Source organism: Corvus brachyrhynchos, unplaced genomic scaffold (assembly GCF_000691975.1).
Source record: "Corvus brachyrhynchos isolate BGI_N302 unplaced genomic scaffold, ASM69197v1 scaffold49, whole genome shotgun sequence".
Taxonomy (NCBI): Eukaryota; Metazoa; Chordata; class Aves; order Passeriformes; family Corvidae; genus Corvus; species Corvus brachyrhynchos.
Genome location: NW_008240029.1, coordinates 516,378 through 541,642, shown reverse-complemented (window position 1 = coordinate 541,642; position 25,265 = coordinate 516,378). Strand labels below are relative to the sequence as shown.

Here is a 25,265-nt window from a genome sequence, read left to right as displayed (position 1 = left end):
TTCACAGTCTCAGTACTGACTGAAAATGAAACCAATTAGATTGGAAGATAAATAAAAGATAAATAGGTAACAACATACTTGAAGTACTCATTGAGACTCTGACACTCCACCCAGAACTATTCTCAAATATTTACTGTGAAAAAGGAGCCAAATAGCTAAGGATGAGAATAGGATAATTAGCCAGAAAGGAATGTTTTTGCAGAGTGATAGAGAAGGTAACTTCATTAGGTGTTATGTACCACCTTGTCTATTGAGTTAATATAGTGCACAGCTAATGACTGCTCATGCATTGTTATGTTCTTCTGAACCTTCTAACAATAACTAGGGACTCCTTGTTTGTTCGCTGTTTCTTGCTATTTCTTAGCTTATGCTGTAAGCTCCTTTAGACAAGGACTACTTTGTAAATTTATACTATTCAAGCTCTTGTCCAGAGCTCTACATGTTTACCACAATATAATTATAAAACAATAAAGTTTCTAAGCCTGCTGAGCCTGCTGAAAGGAAATTGGCTATATACTACCAAAGCAAATCTACTGAAATTTTACTGACTAGAAACACGTCTGCAGTGAGAAGAGTGCTCCCTTTCTCTCATATACAGCTTATTCCAATGTGCAATTTCATGACACGGCTTTAAGTAAAACATCAGAGAACTCAGTTAAGCACACAGAAAAATATATGTGAGCTTGTGCTAGCACACAATAACATAACTGAGCTATAAAATTCTATTTACTTTTGTCTTCCCACTTATCTTCAAAGCTAATTGTGTCCCTGACATAAAAGTAATATCTGTGTACATGTTAAAATCCAGACGATGGACAACATCAACATTAAATGTCACAACCAATCTCAAAGTTCTTGGAAAAATAGTCTGCAATGAAGATGAAAGCATAATGTGTTGGCTGGGAACGATCATTATGAGAGCTAAACAATAAAGTAGGAGAACTTTTTCCTACCTTTCTGCCCCTGCGATAGGACTGCTACTTGAAACAGTACATGAAGATGCAAAACAGTGCTGAAAGGAGGGATCAGACTGCATGTTGGCCCTCAGCAAAGAAGAGTTAGTGCCCACAGTGCTGTCAGACATCACCATAGAGAGGTTAATGGCTTCCATGTAACTTTGAGATTCTGCAGCAAAGAAAACAAAGTAAATGCAAATTTAAAAACAACATGCATTTTTATTAACCTTGTACTGAAAAAAGTGTTCATAAAATATTTTGGTTTTCTCTTAATAAGATTATAAAGAAGAGTTTTTGTTTGTTTGAGCAGCAGATGTTATTTCACAAAATTATGTTTATTGCTGAAAACATCCAGCAGGTCAAATGGCAGAGGGAATAGAGATTACAGAATTGCAACACTCAAACTGTTTGATTATTCTCCAGAATACATTCTCTAGCCCTAAAGATGAGAATGGACTGTCTGTTCCAAGATATTTTGCATTCCACAGTCCACAGTGTTAATCAGTACATCTAGTCAAGTGCACCATTTGCACTTAAAATACCAGTAGAAAATGGGGTGTCACGAATAGAAAACTGGGTGTCCTGGTCCAGGCTACAATAGAATTAGTTTCTTCAGTAGGCAGTAGAGGGCATGGCCAGGACCTGGAGTTACTGTATACCACCTCATGTCATTGCTGGGGGCAGGGCAAGGGAGTCTCTTCCAGGGAAAAAGGGTCCTTTCTGATTAAGAAAGCATGGTGGAGGGAGCAGTGAGGTGGTGGTGGTAGCAAGCTGGAGGGAGGAGCTCAGGTCAAGCTCTGCAGTGAGCATTTCTGCATTTGAATCACTCTCTCTTTTCTTAGTATTGTTACTCTTACTGGTTTTTTTCTCATCTCATTGCTTTTTTCAGTAAATTGTTCATATCTCAACCCATGATCTTCATAATGACAGATGACACTGAGCTACCCACAACCTTCTTCATATCAGTCTTTATCAGTAAGACAGGCCTTTAGGAACCTCAAGCCCCTGAGACCACAGAAAAAATCTGGATCAAAACATACCCTCAGTGGAGGAGGACTAAGCAAAGGAGAACTAAAACAAACCAGACATATTTAAGTCCACTGGGGCCTGAGAAGTTGAACACACACAAGAGCTGAGGGAGCTGGCTGATACCCTGCAAGACCACCCTCAATAATTAAAAGGTCTCAATGACTGGGAGAGATTCTTAAAAACTGGAAGGGAGCAAGCATCACTCATACCTCTAAGAAAGGTATGAAGGATGATCCAGGGAACTGCAGGCTTGGTTAATCTAACCTCAGTCTCTGGAAAGCTGATGGAGCAACTAACCCTGGAAACCACTTCCAAACACATGGCAGAAAAGGATTGAGAGTTGTCAGCATGAATTTACAAAGGGGAAATCATGCATATCCACTGAGATAACTTTCTTCAATAAACTGACTAGCTTAGTGGCTAAGAGAAGAGCAGTGGATGTTCCTTATGTTGACTTTAGTAAGGCTTTTATCTTGGTCTTCCATTATATCCTCATAAACATGCTGACAAAACAAGGGTTAGGTAAGTGGAAGTGAGATCTACTAAAAACTGGCTGAATATCTGGGCCCAGAGGCTTGTGATCACCTGCAGCAAATCCACTAGAAGGCAAGTCATAGCATTATACCTCGGGGCTGATAATAGGACCAATACTCTTCAACACCCTTCATTAATAACGTGGATAATGGAATGAAGTTTCATCAGCAAGTTTTGCAGACAACAGAAAACTGTGAGGAGTCATCAACAAACCAGATGGTTGTGCTGCTATTTAGAAGTGGGAGAAATGGGAGAAATGCTATTTAGAAGTGGGACAAAAGGAATCTTAAGTTCAACAAGGGGAAATATAAACTCCTGCAACTGAGACAGAATAATCCATGGCACCAGCACATGTTGGGGGCTGACTGGCTGGAGACAGCTCTGCAGAGAGGGACTTGGTGGTTCTCATGGACAACAGCTGACCATGACCCAGCAATACAACCCCATGGCAAAGGTGACCAATAGTATCCCAGCCTGCATCACAAAGTGTTGCCAGCAGGTCAAGGGAGGTGATCCTTCCTCCCTGCTTAGCATTAGAGGCTACATATGAAGCTGTGTGCCTATTTACGTGCTCCTCAGTACAAGAGAGACAGGGACTTGCTTGAACAAGTCCAGCACAAGGTCACAGAGAGGCCATCACTGGGACTGGAACATCTTTTATAGGAGCTGAGTCCCAGAAAGCTAGGACTGTATGGCCTGGAGAAAAGAAAGCTCAGGGGTATATTATCACTGTGTATATAAACCTGATGGGAAGGCATGAAGGTGAATGAGCCAGTCTCCACACTCTTCTGCTCACAGTAGGAGAAAAGAACACAACTGGGACTAAAAGGCAGTTTAGCAACACAGTGCAGCACATGGTTTACCTGTTGTGCTGGTTTTGGCCAGGGTAGAGTTAACTTTCTTCTCAGTGTTTGGTATGTGGCTGTTTTGGATTTGTGCTTAACACAGTAATGATAATACAGAGATATTTTTGTTATTCCTTGTGGAAATACTTACAGCTTTTTACCGGCTAGGCTCGTAGTTCAATGCTTTAGAAAGCCACGAGCAGCCTAGAGAGGTAGCACGGGCAATCCAGCAGTTCAGTAGCTCAAAAAGCGGCAAATAGTAGCTGCAAAGCTGATACCACCAGTAGAAGCGAAGAGGGAGAAATATAGTCTTCAGCTTGCCTAATTCCCGCAATTAGAAGCTTTCAAACAGAGACAGAAACACACAGATGTTCGCAGAAGGATTGCAAAGCCAAAGAGCGTGGGCCCCCTCTCGTGCCCTTCTTTTATTCAGAGAAGGGGAAAGGGGAGGACTGGGGGCAGACCTGGGGTGACTGGCCAATCAGACACTGCTAAAGAGTTTGAGTTACATTTGGTTTTGCCCATGCTTGGAACAAAGGAGTTCAGAACACATGGCAGAGGCAAGTCCTGGCTTGTCTTGGGGAGGGGGAAGGGAAGCTCAGAACAGGCAGCAACAATTCCTGGCTCACACAGAGACAAACAAGGCCTTTTCTGTTTTCCATACTGCCACACTGGCAAGGCAGTTGGGGGTGTATGGGAGGTTGGGAGGAGACACACCTGGGACAGGTTACCCAAATTGACCAGAGGGATATTCCAGACCACATGACTTCAAGGAGAGGAAGGAGGAAGGGGAGGACATTTGGAGTTATGGCATTTGTCTTCCTAAGTAACCATTACACGTGATGGGCTCTGCTCTCCTGGGGATGGCCGAACATCTGGCTGCCCATGGGAAGAATCGAATTAGTTCCTTGATTTGTGTTGCTTTTGTGCATGGGGCTTTTGCTTTCCCTCTTAAGCTGTCTTCATCTCAGCCCACAAGTTTTCTTTTACCCTTCCAATTCTTTCCACAATCCTAGGAGCTGGAGAGTGAGTGAGCAACTGCACTGGGCTTGGTTGCTGGCTGGGCTTAAACCATGACACCTGTACAGCTACAGTTTTCAGGTGTGACTTTTTGCACACCACACAGACAAAGAAGCAAAACAACTGTAATCTTTATTTTGTAATAGCCTGCAAACAGCACTAGCATAACTGGTTTCTAAACTGACTGAAATCTGAAATATGTTCAAGTTAATTATAGTGGACATAAATACTACAGGATATAGATAAACAGATGCGTTTAGATGAGGAATAATGTGGATGCTATTACTGCAGAGCTTTATACAGGAACAGTTTCACCTCGTTTTTTAGAGGTATACTTAAATAACCAGTCAAGCTCTAATGGGGATTACTTTTAATTTTTCTGGTTTCGTATAAAAAAGTCAACACCTATTGACAGGTCCAGGCTCAACCACACTGTTTTCCATGACAGAAGACTGTAATACAACAAATGCCCATGCATCTGAATAGCTTCATTCACCTGAATAGTCCTACTGACCTCAAAACTGGCAGGACTGAAACCCAATACAACAGTCAAAGATGAAACAATCTCTAATTACTCTCGCTTGACTTGATACACTTCCAAAGAATAAGGGAGGGGAAAAAAAAAAAAAACCAAAACCAAGTAAGTTATGGAACAATTCCATTCCTACAAAGACTTAAGATCACACTAATGCATCTTTTCCATAAGGAAACCTTTCTAATGTAAAAAGCCACTGAAACAAGTCTAAATGAATATTGTTTTCCCTTCAATTCATGGCAGAGCTTGGTTCTCCTATTACTTGAAATGAGGAGTGTGCAAGGTACTTAAAAGATATGTCTTAGAAAATCTGCAAATTAGTGCCCTGACTATAAACCATCTGAATTTATCACATAGCACACATGGTACAGAACAAACATTTAACTGGATGAGGGAAACAGAAAACTGCCTTTTAACAGAATGTCCTGGGTTGCAGTGTATTCTATCACCATCCTCATGAGCTGTTAAAATCAGGTGGGGCAGTGTTTCCTTGCCTCCTCTCCCCAGACTATCTTGCTGTTAATGGCCCATCATTGTCCTGCTGCATGACTCAGAGATAACTCCCTCCGGACCATCTTCTGTTAATGAGCCTAATCAACACTTGGCCTCATGACTCATCCCATTGTGAGATGCTCCACCCAGAGGGAGGAACCAAGCATACCATCCTGGATATAATCTGAGGCTGAACACCAGAGACAACCTCTTTTCCACTGGATTTCCAGAGGACAGGAGCTACACAGCCACCACTAGATCTTCTGAGGAAGAGCAGACCCTTTTTCTACAGGATCACTGCTTCAGAGGACTGCAGCCACCATTCTACCAGACTGCTACCACCACCCTGCCTAACAGGGACTCAGGTTGTATCTTGACTCTGTCAGTTTGAACCAGTGTTTTCTTTTACTTTTTTTCTTTCCTTTTCTTTAACTTCCCCATTAAATTGTTATTCTGACTTGGTGCCTCCCACTGGTTTGTTTTCAAACTAGTACACAGAAACTGTCTTTTAACTATACCATTACTTCAACTATATTCATAACAGCCATAAAAGTGAACTTTAAGGAAGTACTGCAGAAACGTTTAGTGTGGAAGAACTACAGAAATCTCAATATGTATTTATCTACTAGATCAGCTACATTACAGTCATCTTCATACTGGTGCAAACACAGTCAGAAAAGCTGGCTGCACAAACCCATGTTGGTCAAGGTATGTTGGTCAAATTGATGTCGTACGTATGAAGACTACTAGAACCTCCCCAGCAACTCAACTTTGACTAGGCTAAAAGCAGACAAATTTCCAGAAACTAGCATTTGACAAAGTATCTCAAGTGCAACAGGCATCTCATCTCTACACATGAACTTCCCCAGATGGTTCCCAATTACACTGCAGGTTGAGATGATTCTGCTTCTGAATGTGAGAGGTTAATGCGTTCCCCAGAGGAATAGGAATTACAATCACAAGCTCATCTCTATCTGCTTGCTTGTTTTCATGCCTGTGTGTCTGTTCTCCTGATACCAGACTATACAGAGGAGTCACTGGAATCCAGTTACCAAGAGTCTGGGGGCAGGGAGGGGAGTGGCACTCCTGAAATAGCTTAAAATCTTCTCCCACTCTAATATGTTCTCAACTGTGCAAATGAGTTAATCTAACGGATTTCCACAGCAAATTCCACTCCTCCTTCCACAGCACTTGCTTGAATAAAGGGACCAAGGCTTGATTCTTCCCTGTTTCAGGCCTTGGATTGTTGCTATCACCTTTAGAGCACCATACACTGCATGACAGAAGGATCACTGTCACACTCACAGATGCATTTCACACCCCATTTTCACAGGTGTAAAAAGAGTGAAAAGCCACTGGCAGCCAGGCATGTAACCTGCAGAAAAAACACACACTCAGTACAACTCTTCCCAGCCTAGAAACAAATATATCTGAAAGGCACCTCCCATGAAAGCAGTCTTGTTTTTACTTCAATTAAAAACAAGACTGCTGGATATTTCAGCTATGTCCTCTCATTGTCTGATGCAGAGTTCACTGGTCAGCTGTTAACCCTTTATCTCATGGAATCAATAACTCTGCAATTTCACAGCTTCTACAGAATTAACTGGCCTGACACATTTGACAGAAAGCAAAGCATCAGTGCTTCTTGGTTCAGGCCCCTACCATGCCATTTATAGCCGTGAAAACACTGACAATGTAAAAGTGCAGCTCCCTGTTTCACTAAGAGACATGACAAAGCCAGGACCATTCATGTTTGTATCTTTTCATGCACCCAGATCAGACCTACATTTACTGTCACTGATGATCAACTTTAAAGGCAGGACCTTAGAAAGGAGCTGGACTGTTTGGACCATACACTACTGAAAAATGATATTAATTGTGACAACTATTTGTGCCAACGTGCAAGGCACAAAAATATCCAGCTCACTCTTCTACTTGGCATCAACAGGTAAAACCTCTAAAAGTTGCATGCTTTTTTCAGCTGTAAGCAGAAACTCCAGGATGTGCCTAGCACACAGCTACATAAAGTATGATCTTACAAATTAACCCATATTTTAATCCACTAAACCTGTTGAAACAAAGAAGAAAAAGGAACCCACCACCCTGCTTTTTTTTCCCCCCCCCCCCCAAAAAAAAACCCTACTGAAAAAAACCAGAGTAGCTTAACCCACACCATGGTCCAGATAAAAAATAGGTAACAACACTCCTTTTCTTTTCTTGCAACAGCTGAAGGGCAAAATCATCTCACACCTTTGGGGATGTTATAAAGAAAGTATGTAATTTGTGCTATTATGTATAAAACTGGAATGTAATCAGACCATGCAGAGACAGAGTTTCAAAATCCCTCCACCAACCTGGCTGAGAGAAAAATTTCACAACACTAAAAGAAGTTCTCACACAGTAAGTGAGGATTCCACCTAGGTGGGGTTGGATCTTATCACCGGGACATTTGCACCATGACGACTTGATTACCACCTTCTGATATCTACATCTCATCTGATAAGGAATAGGACATTCCAGGAACTAAAAATAACTGTTCCACGAACCAGAGATGGCCCATTCATCATCAGAGATGGCCCTTCAATCACCAGAAATGGCCCACTCATCACCCAGGATGGACAATTCACCAGACCCAGGAAAGGCTTTGTGCAGCCCAACTCCGGGACAAGAAAACTTCATGAATATGCTAAAATTACGAGAAGACTAGAATTAATTTGGACTCTGCCCAAAAACTGTATAAGAAGAGACCAGCCGAAGCAGCACTCGCGAACTTGGGAGGTCTGGTGCGATAGAGATCAGATCTATGCCTGTTCACCCAGCTCCGACCACGGGCTCGGAGCTGCTTTTGGAGCTGCTTTTCTCGATTGTGGCCTTTGAGACCGATATTTCGGTGGCATAATAAATGTTATTTCTTTATAAATTTTGATTGGGCAATTCTGTTTACCTCAGAGACAATCATCCAACAACAGTGGGCAAGTAAAAGCAGTCATTTCACTACCATACCTTGTATTTTAGTAAGTTCCCATACATTTCAAACTTTGTAGTCCTTTCCATGAGAAGGTGATAGTTAATGTGAATCACATCAGCTTGAAAACTCGAGTCAAGATCCTCAGTTACAACTTTTGGGGAAAGGGAGCTTTAAGTCAGTGTTCTGCTTCCAAAACACTCAGCTCACTACCTCACCACTACTTGAGCCTAGCCTAAAAGCTGAATGGACAGAGAAAATAATACTGCTCTGAAGTATGACAAAGTAACAAAGCCACTTGATGGCCCACTTGAGCCAGTTTACAAACCAACACTTTTCCAAGTCTATGTGCACTGTAAGACTATTATCTAGCTTCCCTTTAACTCCCCTGCTTTTCCAAATACAAAGGTTCCAAAATTAGCAGTCTGCGAAGTATCAACTTTACTGAAATTCTGACCTTTTAAACTTGTTACGTTCTGCTTTCAATGTCACAAAAATACAGTGAACCAAATTATTCCCTCATATGAAACCCATCAACTTTGGTCACACTGCTCCTTCTGATACCTAGGTTTCAACTTTTCTATTTTTCAATCCTGTACTGCCTAGCATGCAACTCTGAAACGTCATATGGCCTGTTAGCTACTGTTCTTTCATGCTGGTCAGAAGTAACAAATCCTCTCTAGGTTTGCACTTCAAGGACACCTTGCTCTCCCAGGCCTCAAAATGTGTAAACTAAAGCCTTTGAGAGGAGGAGCAAACTTGGGGTAATTACATCATTAATTGAAGTTAAAATTGGAGAATTAACCCTGATATGCAAATGAACCAAACTTATAAAAGTGTGAAGAACCCATGACCCAGGGTCCATCCTGGGCGTAGCCTCTTGACTGCCCAGGGTGTGGCCTTAAAGGCCCTTTGAACGAATACCTACTTTCATTCTCTCAATCTTGTCTAGCCTGTTTTCAGGTAGCCACTTCAAAGCATCACTTCCGTTTCACAGAATAGGTGGGAATCAATACAGGATGCTTAAAGTTTGGTCTTTTATAACTTCAGACGCCAGGGAATGGAATAACTTTATTGTGTCTTTTGCACAGTACGTCCTTTCCTATTCAACACAGGTACTTCATTTAGAAGAAGTACATGTCATGAGTCAAAATCATGTACCAACATGGAGACACCTGCAGTTCCCACTTTCTGAAAACCCACCAATACCAAGCAGAGAGAATGTAACAGGATTTTTTCATGTTTGTGAACGAAAAGACAGAATTACTATTGCTTGGAGATTCTGCTAATGCCTGTTTGAGTGGACCAACTCTCTTTGCAAGTAATCAATCAGTCAGGCTGAACCAGGGAAAGTCATTAAAACAGCGGCTCTAGCATCCAGGTATTAACCTCTCTGCACAAAAAAAGGTCAGCTTCAGTTGCTTCATCTGAGAAGAATCTCAGTGGAATATGTATTACATGCTTGGATATTACAGAAAATACAACAATGGAGTGGCTGACAACCTGGGAAATAAAACAGCACATCTGGAGAGGCAGTAAAGTATTTCTCAGAGATGTTTATTTGGTGGAAGAAAAAACACATTCAACAGTTAGAACCCAAACTGCTAGTAATTAAATGTAATGTACACTACAGTACTGAAGGTTTTTAACTTCATGCAATTATTTATTGTGTGCATTTAGAAAGCGATCACTGATCACTGTGTTGTGGGAGCCTTTGAAATGTATTTAGAATTTAAAAAAAAAAAATCATTCTTGCCTTATGTCCTAAAGAGAGCTTTAAATCATCCGTGTCACCCCTTGAGGAAATATCCTTGGCACAGCAGTCTCCCCAGCAAGCACTGGGTGAGGAAGGCTGGCACTTCACCACCTTCACCATGGGAGATTCTGGCCTGCTGGCAAGATGCATGACAAAAGTGGGAGTGTATTGGGACACTCCTGTGTTCTGCAACTTCTACCTCCCATAATGGCCTGCCAGTAACAACCAAATGCAGACTCTGAAGCTATGACAGGTGTTCAGCTTATCTCCAGGCAACCACAGGCTGACACAATTAACTACACTTACCTTCTGCCCACTCTGCACATCGGTAAGAATCAAAAGGATGATTTACCAGACCCCACTTTACCCGACTCACACTCCCTGCCCTAAAGCCTCTACTATCTGGCTTCTTTTTGACTGAGAAAATAGCTAGACCATTTTACAGGTAACTTGGTATCATACATTCATATAAACACCAAAATACAAATAACTCCTATATGCTGAACAGAATTAACAATACAGCATCTTCAAAGCAGAAAAATCCTTATCATGACTTTCTGAAAGGCTTTCTTATACTAATTCATTTCATTCTCCCAAGTAGTACGAGGGGAAAAAAAGAAACTTCCCCAAGGACTAAAGCAATCAGTTGCATATGTCTTTTAATGTATTTTAAAAGTTCTTGCAGATGCTCTGCTACTGACTTTAAGCATAGCTTTGCTGTCTTAGGAATGCAAATCAGCTGCAGAGGCATGTCCTCAAGACATCTGGATCACATACAAACATAAAATGTGACATTTATGATAACACTCTTTAGGAGAGAATCACTATCATTACACAACACATAAACAAGAGAACCCCTATTCTGTCTCCACATACAGCAGATCATTCAGTGGTGAAAAAAAATAAATCCAATAAAACAATTAGAACACAACTATTAACATGCCCACACTAAGTTTGCACAGCAAATTAGTAAAATGGATTTGGAGACAGACAATTCCATTCTTATCATGGTTTCTCTCATAATGGAATTTCAGACATTCACATTGCTGAATATGACAATTTTCATCAAATTGTAAAATTAAATTGCAATAGTTTCAGAGAAGAAAAAAAGAACCTATGAAACACGCAAATGGTACCTTCAAAATGAACAGTAATACTTTTTCAGGCAGAATGCACTGAAAGACCAAGCACCTTTCAAGAAAAGCATAAAATATCAGCCTTGTGCACCAAAGTTCATTATCCATTAAAATTGCTTGAAATGTTGGAGATGCAGGTCTAAGATATCTCTGCTCAATTGAAAAGTGCCACTCATGCATACTGACAGATACACTGCAAAGCCAAAGGAAAGGAGGCAAGGGGGAAGGTACAGGGGGCAAACTGGAGGAAATACTGAGTGAAAGAAGAAGGGAGAGAGCTTGGGTCTGATTTTGACACTTCTGAGAAGCAAGCACGAAGACTCAATGAAATTTTCTATTTTGTGTTATGACCCTATATACTTTTCCTAAGGTGAAAGAGAGGAAAAGAAGAAGTTTAAACTCCCCTTTTCCAATCTCAGTCCAGTTCCCTGGTGTCACCAGGCACCAGAGAGGTCCCAGTATGCAGCTTTTGATGTCTGAGGCATACTTATCTCATAGAAGGAATGGAAGCAATCAAACTGATGTTCGGACCCTCTATCAAAACTCTCACTTTGGTCCTGTTCTGCTGTGAGAAAAATTCTGCCTAAATGTGACCCTCTTCAACCCTTTTTCACTAGAAAAGTGAAAAAGTTCACTTTTCTAGTCACTTGCCTGCAAGAAAATGCTGAACCCAGCTCACTGCAGACTGAAAAATAAAAGCAAGGGCTGATTTTTGATTTTCAAGTAGTATACCTAAACCATTTTATTTTAAAACCAGAAAATGAACTGGGTTTTCAGAGGCTGCTTTTAATAACCTGGGATTGAAACTGGTAAAAACAAACTCAGTTCAGTTTACCTTCAGTGTTGTTCAGTATCACAAAACACAACTGAGAATTGAAGCTCTTGCAATTTTTTTCTTGGTCTGTCTCTCGAGAACTGTGAATCAGTAACTCTTAGGGTTGCAGTCTTTACCCAAGCATATACTGCTACTGCCTGAATAGAAAAATTGTTTGCTTTAAGGCGGTAAGAACCAGGGTCTTTATTCTGGTGCATCCTGTATATTGCACCATGTAATAGTTGGCTGCTCTAAGACTCTATTATAATTTCATGGAAAAATCAGATCTGAAGAAAGAAAGTGAGAGTGTTTTACATATATTTTACACAAATACACTTTTGTCTTGGATGCAAGAATTAGAGGCATTACCCTTCCAGTGCTAAGGCACAATAAAGTGTTTTTCTCATTAAACGAGAAAGCACAACAACTATGCCATATTCCTCATTTAGAAAAGACTCGTGTTTACAAAATCTGTACATCTTTCATGCTTTTGAAAAGAAATTCAGTGCTGCCATAATATTAGTAAGAGCTCCTCAGGGGAGGAAAAAGACTCAGTCTGGACAAATTTCTTCTACGTAGACAGAAATTATGTATGTTCCAGGCAGTCCTCATTTCTTCAACTTTGAAAAAGACCCAACACGACCCACAAAAAATTAGAAGCCTTCCTCGGCAGGAAAGTGACTAAACAAATCTCTCAAGCCCTGCCTCACGCCCTCAACCATTCCCAAGCGATTGCAGAAAACTCTCATACTGACAGAACTCCTTGTCTGCAAACCTCAGTTTCTGTGTAGACTCCCAACGTTCTTACGTGACTACAAAAGGCGTAACCCTTCCTCCCACTTCAGTTCTACAGAGCTCGCAGCAGCAACAGGCCGCAGGCTCCGTGCCTTCTCCCAGCTCCCCGCCCCGCCAGCGGAGCGGCCCCGGCGGCCTGTCTGAGGCTGGTTCGCTTTAGTGAACTCCCACCGCCCCCCCCTTTTCCCAGGGTCATGTTTCGCTGCCGCTGAGGCGAGCGCGACCAGCCAAACACAAGACCAACCCACAAAACGAGTTTTCAGATTTAGGAAAATGCACAAAACACGGGCGCAGGGGGCCACAAACCTACCTATGGAAGCCATCGTGACAGCAACTCTCCCACCGGGCTGTGCGAAATCCTCCTTCCCTCCCTCCGTGCCGCATGCTGCCCGTGGCTCACCGAATCGAGGCAGCCGGGCGCACCGCCCCGCCACGCAGAGACTTGGGAAAAGCTATTTCCCGCATTTGCCAGCACCCTCCGCTCTCCCTCGCGTGTTAGAACTTCACCGCAAAGTGGGTTCCAGTGTCTGCAGCGAGAGAAGCACAGGCTCCCTGTCTCAATACAGCCACCCAGATGAAGAACAGCCAGAGTTCACTTCATCCAGGCAGAAAGTAATTCCCCGATTGTTGTTAGATTAGGCTTCCCGCTCGCTCTTCAGCTCGACTGCCCATTCCGTGTATGCCTGCTGTGCTGACTCCACCTCACTTGCGTTTGACTTGTTCCCCCCTTCCCCCGCCCGGCTCACACCGCCTCTTCCACGCGCAGCGCCGCTCCCAGCGGGTCCTGTGCTCCGCGCAGCGCCGCGGGGTCTCACCACTTCATTTGACCTTAGCTATGTGTTTCTTTCAGAGAGATGAACGACACGGAACCGAGAACTGTCAGATTAGTGCTTTTTAATGTAGAGCAAAGCCCAGCTACTCTATTACACCAAACTAGCTCAACACTCTTGGATAAACTTAGTATCCAGAGCTCTGAATAAAGTTTTACTCGAATCCCAAGATCATAAAACACGTGTAGCCTTACTGTGTTGCATTCAACATCCCCCTAGCATTGTTCTGAGCAGGTTTTATTTACAGGTCAGGAAGACGAGTGGAAACACTGCAGCTCCACAATGAGCAGCACATTTCCTCTTCAGATTGTTCTTCAGTGCCCAGCACACCGTATTTTCTGAAAGGATGACTGCAGGAAATTACTAGATATAGACAGAAACAAATACAACCATTTAAAGCTTTCCCATAATGAATTGCTTTCAAATTTCTACCGGCACCATCTTTTGAATGTGTATACTAAACCGTTTTGATAATAGTAAAATACACAAGCTGGCTTGGTTATAGAGATGAGTACTGGTAAACTAATTAACATTTTGCTTTCTTCCACAGACCATAATGTAAATCAAACTATTCCTTTTAAGAATATTCATTCATACCACTGTTTGTCTTTATATCAGCTGCTCCCATTAAACATGTTTCATAAAGATTGCACTCAGAAGAATGCAATAGCAAAGGTTAGTTGTGATATACACCATATTATCAGGTAAAAAGAAGGGAAAATCCTTGCCACAGGGTCAGAAGAGGTTATTATGCAGCAGTTCAGAACTGACATCAGTTACTTCGATTAATTTATTATACAATTTTACTTTGTCTTGGATGCTTCCTGGCAGAGTCAGATGCAGTCAAACACAGTCTTCATACTCCTATAAACATTAATGGTTAGAGAAAATTGCTCTCCATAGAAAGCATCCCTGTCTCTGCATAAAAAGCACTAATCACAGGACCTTCGCATATCTCATTTCTTTCCTGATTTTCAAGTCTTGAAAGCTTTGCTTGTTTGGCTATTTACACATGCTGAATTAGAAGGGAACAAGAATAGTAACCTTTAACAAAGAAGATTACAGCAGTATGAGACACCATATGAAGAAGGTTGGTTAAGTAAGAAACTTACTTTCCAAAGTAATATAAGGATGTAATGTAAGCAGAAATCGTGTAATTAAAAGTATTAATGTACTTGAGTTTTGTCAGCATTTATCAAATTCACCCTTTCTTAAGATTTTTTTGCATGGATCCTTCTAACAGACTCAGTTATAGTTAGGGGGCTACTCATCAAAAAAATCCCTCTGACCTAGACAGTTAATGACAAACAAAAGGGTGCATAACAAAAATCTCACCTTTTGCTTGTCTTTCTGTCACAAATTCAAAGTTTCAACCAGATGAGATGAGCTCCAAGGAAGAAAAAAATCTGAAACTCTAAAGCCAGAAGATATAAAGGGCAAGGCTGATTATACACAAAGGAAGAGTTAGGAAGGGAAGGAAGGGCAGTGTTAGACGTCTCAGGTGAGGAACTGATCAGCACAGTGTGTAAGATACTGCCATCTCAAAAGGAGAAGGTCTGTTATTTGGCAAAAAGAATTGGTTTCATGGCTGTTTCAGGGACAGCACAGTGATAAGAATCAGGTCTTTCAATCTCCGCCAGGTGTTACCAGTATACAGTTCTCCTAGATATAGTACACAAGGTTCCTGGTTTGATCAGAACCATTGCAGTGCAAAATCTATCTAAAATAGTTTAAAATGCAGGGCTCAAATTATAACATGCACCTTTCTTCAACAAGAACCCCTGCAGCAGAGTGGCTATGCTGTGTCCTTCATACAAATTCAGCAAACTCCACAATTCGTGAAGGAATGTCATGTGTTTCCCTGCTACTCTGATGATTGACAGAAGTGTGGGAGTCAATGTCAAGTAGATTGCTCATTTCGGATTTTGTCTACAAGGTGCCTGAATATAATAAATATTTGTGAAATAACATGCCTAACTCAGGCATAGGAATACACAGATTAATTTGGTTTTCTCAATAAACATGGAATAAACATGAAGAGAATTAATGTAGGGTAGAACAGCATCTTAAAAAACATAGAGCAATAGGACCTTTAGACTATAAACAATTTAAGTGGAACTGAAGGTGTATTTCCTCTCTGTTCCCACTCAACACTGGAAGGTCTGTCATTCTGAAACTGCACAATATCTTTTACTTGTGAATGCAGTAGACAGACCTTCCCAAATACTCAAACAGAGAATCATTTTAAAACTGCAATTTTTTTAAAAAGTGTGCTCACAGCTGTACTTCGATTTTTGAAGCTTTCTTCAGCCTTCCCTCAAACTACATGGATTACTCTGGCACATCACAGTCGTGAAAGTGCCACATCACATAGTAGGAGGCCTCACCCTGGAAAAGTTGAAAAAATTTCATAGAATCATAGCAAGAGAAGTAGTTGTTCTCATGGTTTTTTGTTAATTTAACCTTTTCCAGACAAAGTGACTAGTGACATCTCAAAAATGCATGCTATGCACATGCACTGCAAACAAGCAACATCAGGTATGTGTAAAAACAAACACATCTGCCAGGCTGCCTGCTCATCCAATCCTGTATTACTATTAAATTGTTTTTAAGTTTCTGTCAATGGCTTATTGTTTGCATCTTCAAAAGAAGTAAAAATTAGTGACAGACTTCTCAGCTTCAGATTCTTTTGGTTTTTTATATATGTGTAAGATATTATTCATCTATACTCAATGAATACATACAAAGGTAGTTATTTATCAAATGACTAATTTATGTGGGGAAATGGATGACTTTTTCCCACAGAAAGGGAAAAACCAAATGCTCTAAAGCAGTGGTTTAAAAACCTCTCAAGTAATCAATTTTTCAGTGGTTCTTAGCAAAAAAAAGAAAGGGGGAAAAAACCAAAACCAAATCACCACCACCCACCAATGTATTATCAGGGTGTATTTCAAATTTAACAGAAGAGGCACATATGCTTTGAGACCATGATCAAGTAACAACATTGAAGTATTGTATAAACACATTTTCCCCATGTAATATTTGATTATTTAAACAACTTTTTTGGGCATTTATATATAACTTCAGAATTATACAGCTTATTTTATTGCCTTAATTTTAGAATTTTTGAGCTCTCGCAGATAGTAGTGAACATAACAGCACCCTTGGAAGTGCCATCATCTTTTCAGCTAATAATGCGTATTCCAAGTACAGTCAGTTATCTTGGATGGAAAGTATTAAAAAAAAAATCCCACAAAAATAAATAAACACAGATTAAAACAGATAATGCTACTGCTTTCTCTCAAGAGAAAATGCCTTTGGACTAGAGCTACAGGAAGGATGTAAGCTGCAGGCTGCACAATTAAACTTTCAGATGTATTGGTTCCTGAATGAAACTGAAACAGGCAGTAACATGCATCTTATGCAAAACTTCTTCAATTTTTTTCTCAGTTACTAAATCCTTTAGAAATAAGGCAGTTGTTTCGTTTTCAGTTCACAGTGGTATGAAAAGTTAGTCAAGACAACAGACACACTGGATAAAAGTGTGGTGCCCCAAGTAAGGGAAGCACTTACCAGGTGGGTTCTTGAAGAAGAACCTATCAGCAGGTGCTTGATTTAATGCTACTAGTGAGGGATCAAGGAGCAGTCAGACTTGTTGAGGTACCACTGATGAAAGACAAATAACAGGCAAGAGACTTCAAAGATATCCCAAGCTAGAAACCTTATTTCATATGAATTCCTGTAGGAAAACTCTTTTGTCAGAAGATCTGCCATTTCTTTAGTACAGTTCAACATTTGAATTCAGGACAAAATGAATGGATAAGAAAGTAAGAAAGCCTGTTTCTGTAGTTAGGGTCCCCACCACTTAGATACTCATTTCCCTGTGAGAAAACTTAATTCACGTTTGCTGCTTTAGGCAGAAGACTCCATATAACTTTTCAGAAGTGTCTTGGTTCAAATTGATAATGCAGGCAGTGCCAGGTCCCCTCTGAGAGGGCCATTTTTAGGGGAACAGTCTCAGTTCTCTGATTTACATATCTATCAGCACTTTGCCCACATGGAATGAAAAGTCATAATTAAAACAAAACAAAACAAAACAAGCAATAAATACTTGCACAGAAAATTAAACAGGCAGTATAAAACAAAGTCTTTCCAAATCAGTATCTGATACTTTCTCCAAAGCAGTTTCAACAGGGCAGGATATGGTTTAAGGCCTATTCTGATCTATGACCACAGTGTTTCTGTCCAGATGAAAATCCTGCTACAAAAGCAAGGGGGGTAAGAAGAGGAGACAGTGAATACTTTCACAACATCTCTTCAATGTAATGTCTGAAGAATCCATCTTCTCTTTTTTTTTTTTCCTTCAAATTCTTCATTATTATAGAGAAGCTGCACATGGAATTATATACGTGTGCACTAGATGATGCATTCTGCGAGCAGAGCCTTTTCCATGACCATCTGCAGCACTTGAATTTTTCTCATGTTCAACATGATGTTCAACATATAGGTCACAGCAGACCGTGTCCCTTTCCAGAAGTTTAGCTCGTGCAGCTGTAAGAACAATTCATCATGAAATATCTTTGTCTTGACATAAGCATCAGATGTGAAGAATTTTTGAGTCTGTGATCAGATACAACATTGGCTACAAAACAAAATGTATTCATGTTCCAGAATATTTGATCAACCTAGAGTATCCAAAACCAATGGAAGAGAGAGTATATCTTAGAGAATGAGTTTTCTTATGAAAATCCAGTAACGAAAGTGGTTTATTTTGTCAGCTTTAACATATCAGCCAAAAAACCCACATATTTATATTATCCCACTGGTTTACCATCACATAATATCTGGCATGGACTTGGCATGCCCTAGCTTTTTATATTCAGTTATTGTAATTATATTCCTTTCTCCTCTGAATCAATGGCATATTAGAATGTTTACTGAGTGGCTAAAGTATGTACAGATTTTTTTAAGTTTTATGTAGAAACACATAACATAGCTGTAAACAAAACCTGTCCATATCTAGCTAGCTAAATGGATTAAGCTCTAAATCATTTAATCTCTAAAGCTTTGGGAAGTTAAGTAGTGTAGAGGGGGAGAGTACCTCCCATGAAAATCTTAGCCGAACTGAGTGGGGGGAAAAAAATGCTCAATTAAAGCTGATTACCGAACAGCTCAGTTGTAGACATTTATACTGTAAGTATTTCGGTTAATACCCCTCAGTAAAGGCAGACATAGACTACAAGTATTTTAAGTTATTTTCAGTTTCAGTTTCATTTTACTGTCACAAGATATTTTCCACCATTCAGATTGATATAAACTAAATTAAATGGTTAAGCTTTTCAGCACATGAGATGGAATATTAATATAAATTCACTTTGCTGTGAATTTAGACTACCCGAGTGAAATCACTGATAATAAGCGTTGCTTATTTCTCTGCAGGCCAAACAAATACATCATTTCCATTACTGTATTTGAAAGATATGTTAAGAACTCTATTATAATCAGTGACACAAAGGGAAGGAGATCTGTGACAATGAAGACTTGAAAATATATCATATCCAACCTTCATGCAATAAAAAATTTGTATAAAGATTAGTTTTACTGAGCTGAATGTCTCAATGAAAGTAACCCAGCGATGAAAAAGTGTGATAGATCATAGTACATTATATTGACTTCAGTGTTTACAACAGCCAATAAGTGGTCTCTGAACATTTATGATTATGCTTTACAGCATTCCACATGCTCTTTCTGGAAGCCCTCATGAAGTTCATGGTGTTAGAATCCCAACAGGAGATCCAAATAGTTTCCTGCTTGCTCCTGAAGCCTATGGAGGCTTCTTATGCACTAGTAAATGGTGTATCTTATAATAATTAAGAAACATTAGGTGTTCAATTATAAAAATATGGTGTAGATGAGCACTGTATTCGTCCACAAGATAAACATGTCAAGGGCAATTGCAGGACGATGAAAAACGTAACAGAAATCTGGTGTATCTGCTTTGCATTAAACATCATAAATTTCCTTTCTCTAGTTGTATTTTTTATCTCATTGATAGGCTCAACAAACAAACAAATGAAAATCCACTAAAATAAACAAAACATCCAAAAAAACTTAAACACAAAACTGCAATAGCAAAAACGAAAATGCACCTATGTTTCCAGGAGAACAGAGCTTATCATAACCATCACGTATGTTCTAAGCAAATGAACCCAGATGTCTGGAAGAGTTCTGTACCTATTACTTGCTTTGGACATGTATATCCTACATAAACAGGTAAATGGAGTAGAGAAAGACAGGCATAAATGAATATTATATGAAAGCTTTTCACAGAGAGAAAGTTTTTGCCCATCATAAACAGGAAACTTTTCCCTTTCACAAATTGTTTCACTTTTATTCCCAATGCTACTGACCGTCCTGACACAAGGAAAATGTTTTCAGTTTAGAACCCTGACATTTTTTTAATCAAAAAATTAAGCGGTATGTATCATTTCCCTTGCAACTCAGTAACTGGAAGAAATTACAATCCCGGAATAATAGTATAAAATCACAACAGTATAAAATTCTAATCAGTAATAGAATTATGCAATAATGAGGCTGTTAGGTTGTGGGTTTGCCTCCCAAAAGATTTATTAAACACTCATCACTCTACTGGATGATGTAATAGAGTAAGTCTGTGTTAGTCAATGAGGGGAATTTAGGCCTACAATGTCAAATAAAAACAGAGTCTGTATGAGAAGAATTGTGGAAATATTCCACTGTGTGGTCTTGAAGAGTTCCACGATGGCATGAGGAGAAAAGTTGCCCTTTTTAAAATTTTTAGAACAGATGCAGCTCATACACAAGCTTTGAGTACAATATCTAGGCTAAGCTCCATGGAAGAGATGAAAAGGCAAGGCCTTACACATGGTTGAAGGCTCAGAGATTCCTTACACTGGCAGCAATGCTTTCATTCCATCATTTGCACTGCTTGAACTACACAAGTCTAGTTAGGCTGTTCAGAAAAGATGGAAAAAAAAGGCATCATGTCTTCTCTTTGTCAGTACATTGATAAAGGATTATAGACAATCTTCCCTTGTTCCACAGATCCCTGCCTTCTGTTGCAAGACAGTGCCTGTTTGTTAATGCAGACTTCTGCAAAGTTCTTTCTATGCTTTGACCAGGGCTGAAGAAGGGGCAGCTAATCACATCTAGCCTCAGGCGTGGAGTGGCAGGACAGCTAGCCAGCTTCAGTCCCCTGGCAAAGAGCTTGCTACGCTTTTATTTGTTACTTCTATATACAAAGGGACTTCAATTAGCTATCTGCTGTCTGAGACAAAAGAGCCTTTATAAGCCTCAAAATAGCCTACAAATAGTGCTTCTGTTCCTTCACTGATATGTGGGACTCTCCCTCCCATGGGATATACATCAGCTATTGTGATATTCCAGAGAGCTGTATCTGGGTTCTATCTGGAGCAGCCCTATTTTTTGAGGGGTATTTATAAAACTAGCCAATTTATAGACCACTAGCCAATTTATAGACTACTTAGGTTCATCTCAAGAAACAAGGTGTCTTTCAAAGAAAATTCAGAATTAACTCCGTGGGTGCTGTATTACTTTCAAGCTATGTAAAGTGAAGAAAAGGGCAATGAAACTATGGCAGCAAGTGATCACTGGAGCAGCAGTGCTGACACAAAATTGACTGCATGCACACAGACTGAGGGAGGTTAAATTTACACCTGTTTGATAAAGAACAAGGCTCTGAAAAGAAATCCTACAGGCAGGACATCTCCAATAAATGTACAGGGAGAATGAAGAGTTAGGGCATAGCTAATGTAAGGGAGACAGATACATAACACTACTTCACTGACTTTCCCTAGCAAAGTGGTTTTGCCTGGAAAGAAAATTAAGATTTCTAGGGATAACAGAGCTCCATTTTATAAGGCTTTATTAAAGACAATGTCCTTCAGTAAACAGGTTAAAAATCAGATGCATTCAAGATACTAGATACACAGTTTACAAGAATAACTTAAAGAAGAGAGAATTTTATCACTTTTTAAACTTACGGACTGGATGCCATTGCAATTCTTGACTACAGGATACACAAAACCATGTATTTTTCTTTTAAAATATATACTTCCATGCTTTTCTAAAAGCACAACAGAATCCCTTGATATGGTAAGTGCTAATTACACGGAACGCTATTCTCCACAAGGAAACAGGGAGGAAACAAAACAGTAATATGTCTAGATAATTGGCAACCAGGTTACAGCATCCTCACTGGTAATTTAAAAAGCAGATAAACAGCAAAGTTGAGATGCATAACAAAGCAATTTTGAATTCAAGGGTGATCTGAACTGAGACAAAAGTGGCAATATCTTAATGGCAAAAATCAAGACGCTGGAGTCCATGACTCAAAAGGCCTCTACCTGTTGAAAATTTCTGAAGAAGTCAGTATATTTCCCAACTTTTACCAAAACAAAGACCATGTAAGCATTTAAAAGAAGAGCTAGGCTGCAAGGGAAAGTACTAAAATCAAGGCTATTAAGAACTCTTGTAAAGTACACACTGTTAGAGTCACCTTTGTGGTATGTGCATTAAAGCAGTTTCAACCACAGGAACAGCTGTTTCTGTTCCCTTCAGATTCTTGGCCTCTTCAACACACAAAACATAACGCTCTTGCTCTGGGCATGAATTAGGGATTGGTAGCAGAAATAAGAGCACTTCTTGCAGAAGAAATCAGAAGACACAGAAGCAAGTAGGTACTTACTGTAGATAGAGGCAATAACTATAGGAGAAGCAAAGGGAAAAGAGAAAATTTTTTAAAATTTAAAGTATGATTCTAACTTGCCTCTGACAATAGACATTTCTGTACTCTGATGGGAAAGTCACCCAATTAACATTTCTGAGAAATGCTTGCTAACAGGTCTTTTTTAACTGCATGTTTTCTAGCTGACCCATTTCATACACCTTTAATGTTTAAGTAACAACTAACACCTTTAATGTCCAAGTACCTTACGTTTACAGCTAAAACCAAAGCTGCATGGAGATGAGCACTTAACTTGCAGCATTCAGTACACCTGAGCCTCATTTTGAAACAAGCACTCAAAGGAAGAATTGCCTCCTTTTCTAATAATTAGAATAATTATTTTCAGTGTTCCATTAACTGAGTATCTAAAACCAGCATTTGAGAGATGACAGCATTTAGAATTAAGCAGAGAATCAAAATAGAGAAATACATTGAAAGCCAAATATTTTTCCAGGGCAAGTCCTAACTCTTAACAACATTAATGGAAACCATTTAACAACAAAGTGTTCAGAAGATTTTTGGGGGGTTCGAGTGCTGAAGAGCTAGCCAGAGTAACGACACATACACCAATACGATTAAGCATCGTTCTCCGCTTTATTGTTCAACTATGCCAACTTATATCTACTTTTGCAAAGATTCACGCCCAGTCCCTCTAGACAGCCTCTAATCCGCAGGGGAGCCGACCAGTGTATTGCTTTGCCAAGGACTTTCAGGGCTGCCTGCAGCCAGGTGCTTTCCAGGCCTGCCTGCAGCCAGGGGCCTGTTCAGGGGTTTTTCCTCAGCAACCCTGGGTTGTCCAATTTTTCCAGGGGTATCATATGCCCCTGTTCCACAAGGAATCCCTCTACAGTAGATCAACCTATAACTGATTTGCTGAAGTTGTCCTCAGGAGGCTATCTGCCACTAATTATTTAGAAGTAGGGAGAACCATAAAAAGATGTCTTGAACCGGGTAGAAGATTCTTCTATAGCTAAAGATAACTTTATTCTGTGTTGATGTTATTTGCTTTTCACTATTAAGTGAGGCAAATTAAACATAAAGGGTTTTTTTAAGTTAAAACCGTAACAATAACTATTATTGCATCAAAACCCATTATCACATTTATTGAAATCTCTACTATCAAGATCCTCCTGGAGAAGACAGTCATAGCCTAAGTAGTAAAACTATATATAATATACATGAATTTTCATTTGAACATCATGGAATGCATAAAATGAATGCCTGTGATTTTTATTCAGGTTTTAAATACGTTAGCTGGCTTCCTGCTATGTCCAGCACTTTCTGATACAGTGCAGAAATACTTTTTTCTTTTAAATCTTAGTGTTTTCAAATAATTTTGCACAAAAAAGGTGACAGGTAACAGTAGCTTAGCTGCTATTTTTAGTAGCAAAAAAGTTAAGGCCTCAAAAATAATCGTTTATTATAAAAAATCATAGCTAGATCGTATTAAATCTTTAAATATGTAATCATCTACTACCAACTGCTTTTCTGTGTGCATTTACAAACTGTATCATGGCAAAAAAGCCCTCCAGAATATCCATTCCTCTGGTTAAGGATCTCCTTGACTTGAGCATAGCTACTGTCAAGCTGTATTGTCAGCTTCACTTGCCTGGAAAGATGGCAACATGGATATCACCCCTCTTTCCTCAGATGGAGACAAAACCTGCTTAAAATCACAAAGAACTCAAGTCTCCTGATAGTACTATTCTGACATCCTCAAATGTTAGCAGAGACACTGTGGAACGTTGAAACCATGCAAACTGATAGAACGAGAGAAGGATAGCCTCAAACACTGAGCTGTATTTCATCTTATTTCTGTGATGCAGCTGCCTAATTGCTCCACAGTGAATTTGCACAATGAATGTGAACATGGGACTCCCTGTTGGCAGTTAAAATCTGGAAGGCATTAAATATTTCTTGGACAATTCTTCATTATTCACTTCTTTTTGGTGTGATTAAAATAGGACTGCTAAAATCCATTTCTCTGACTTACACATCTAAATTCATTGTGTATATGTCCTATTTATAAACCACTGTTGTCTTAATTGCCTTCATCCACAGTTCATTTTCACATTATTTAGGAAATAGGGGTACCTTACCAGGAATGGTTCTGTACAGCTCAGATGGGCTGCTGATCTTTTGGCTGGAGGGAATCTGCTGATGACATAGTGGAGGTGCTGTACCTAGGAAAGAGGGAAAAGTGCAATAACAGCTCTTCAGTAACAGCTAAAATGTCAAAAGTGCTATTTAAATAAATAAATAAATAGATAGGTAGGTAGAGACAGACATCTTCTTACCATATGTCATCTCTGGTGACAGGGAAAAAGCTGATGTGAATGTGACAGCTTCATTTCCATTTTTTATTGCGGAGAAGATTCCCCCATCTATTTCATCTTGGTAATGTACGACAACCATCTAAGAAAAGGCACAAAGAAGCAAAATTACGGTGTGATAATTCTCACTTAAGCCTACGACACAGTGGGGCATTCTTCATCAAATTACATAAGGTTTCTGTAATCAGATATAATGTGATCTACTGTTCTGGCAGAGAGATCTTGGAACACTGAAAACATGCAAACACAGAATAGACAAGAGCATTTAAACATTGAATTGCATTTTTGAGATAACTGCAGTTATTTGTTCTTATTGCCATGATGCAACTGCCCAATTGCTTCACATTAATTTTGGACACACAACATAAGACTTCCTACTGGCCACTTGCTTCAGTATTTAGTGAAAAATTCTTGATTGTTTACCTCCTTCGTTTTCCCTA

At 39.8% G+C, this 25,265-nt stretch overlaps 1 protein-coding gene across 12 annotated transcripts in view; it reads right to left on the bottom strand.

The window, feature by feature from the left end:
- TNS3 (tensin 3) overlaps nt 1–25,265 on the bottom strand; it is a 218,104-nt gene that overhangs the window by 24,366 nt on the left and 168,473 nt on the right. For all 12 annotated transcript variants that reach the window (XM_017743610.1, XM_017743612.1, XM_017743617.1 and 9 more), the window contains 4 exons: nt 25,249–25,265; nt 24,790–24,907; nt 24,592–24,675; nt 954–1,125 (listed from right to left, as the gene is read on the bottom strand). The exon at nt 25,249–25,265 is cut by the window's right edge and continues 1 nt beyond it. In XM_017743610.1, coding sequence (XP_017599099.1) covers nt 954–1,125; nt 24,592–24,675; nt 24,790–24,907; nt 25,249–25,265 — 391 coding nt within the window. The remainder of the gene's footprint in view (nt 1–953; nt 1,126–24,591; nt 24,676–24,789; nt 24,908–25,248) is intronic.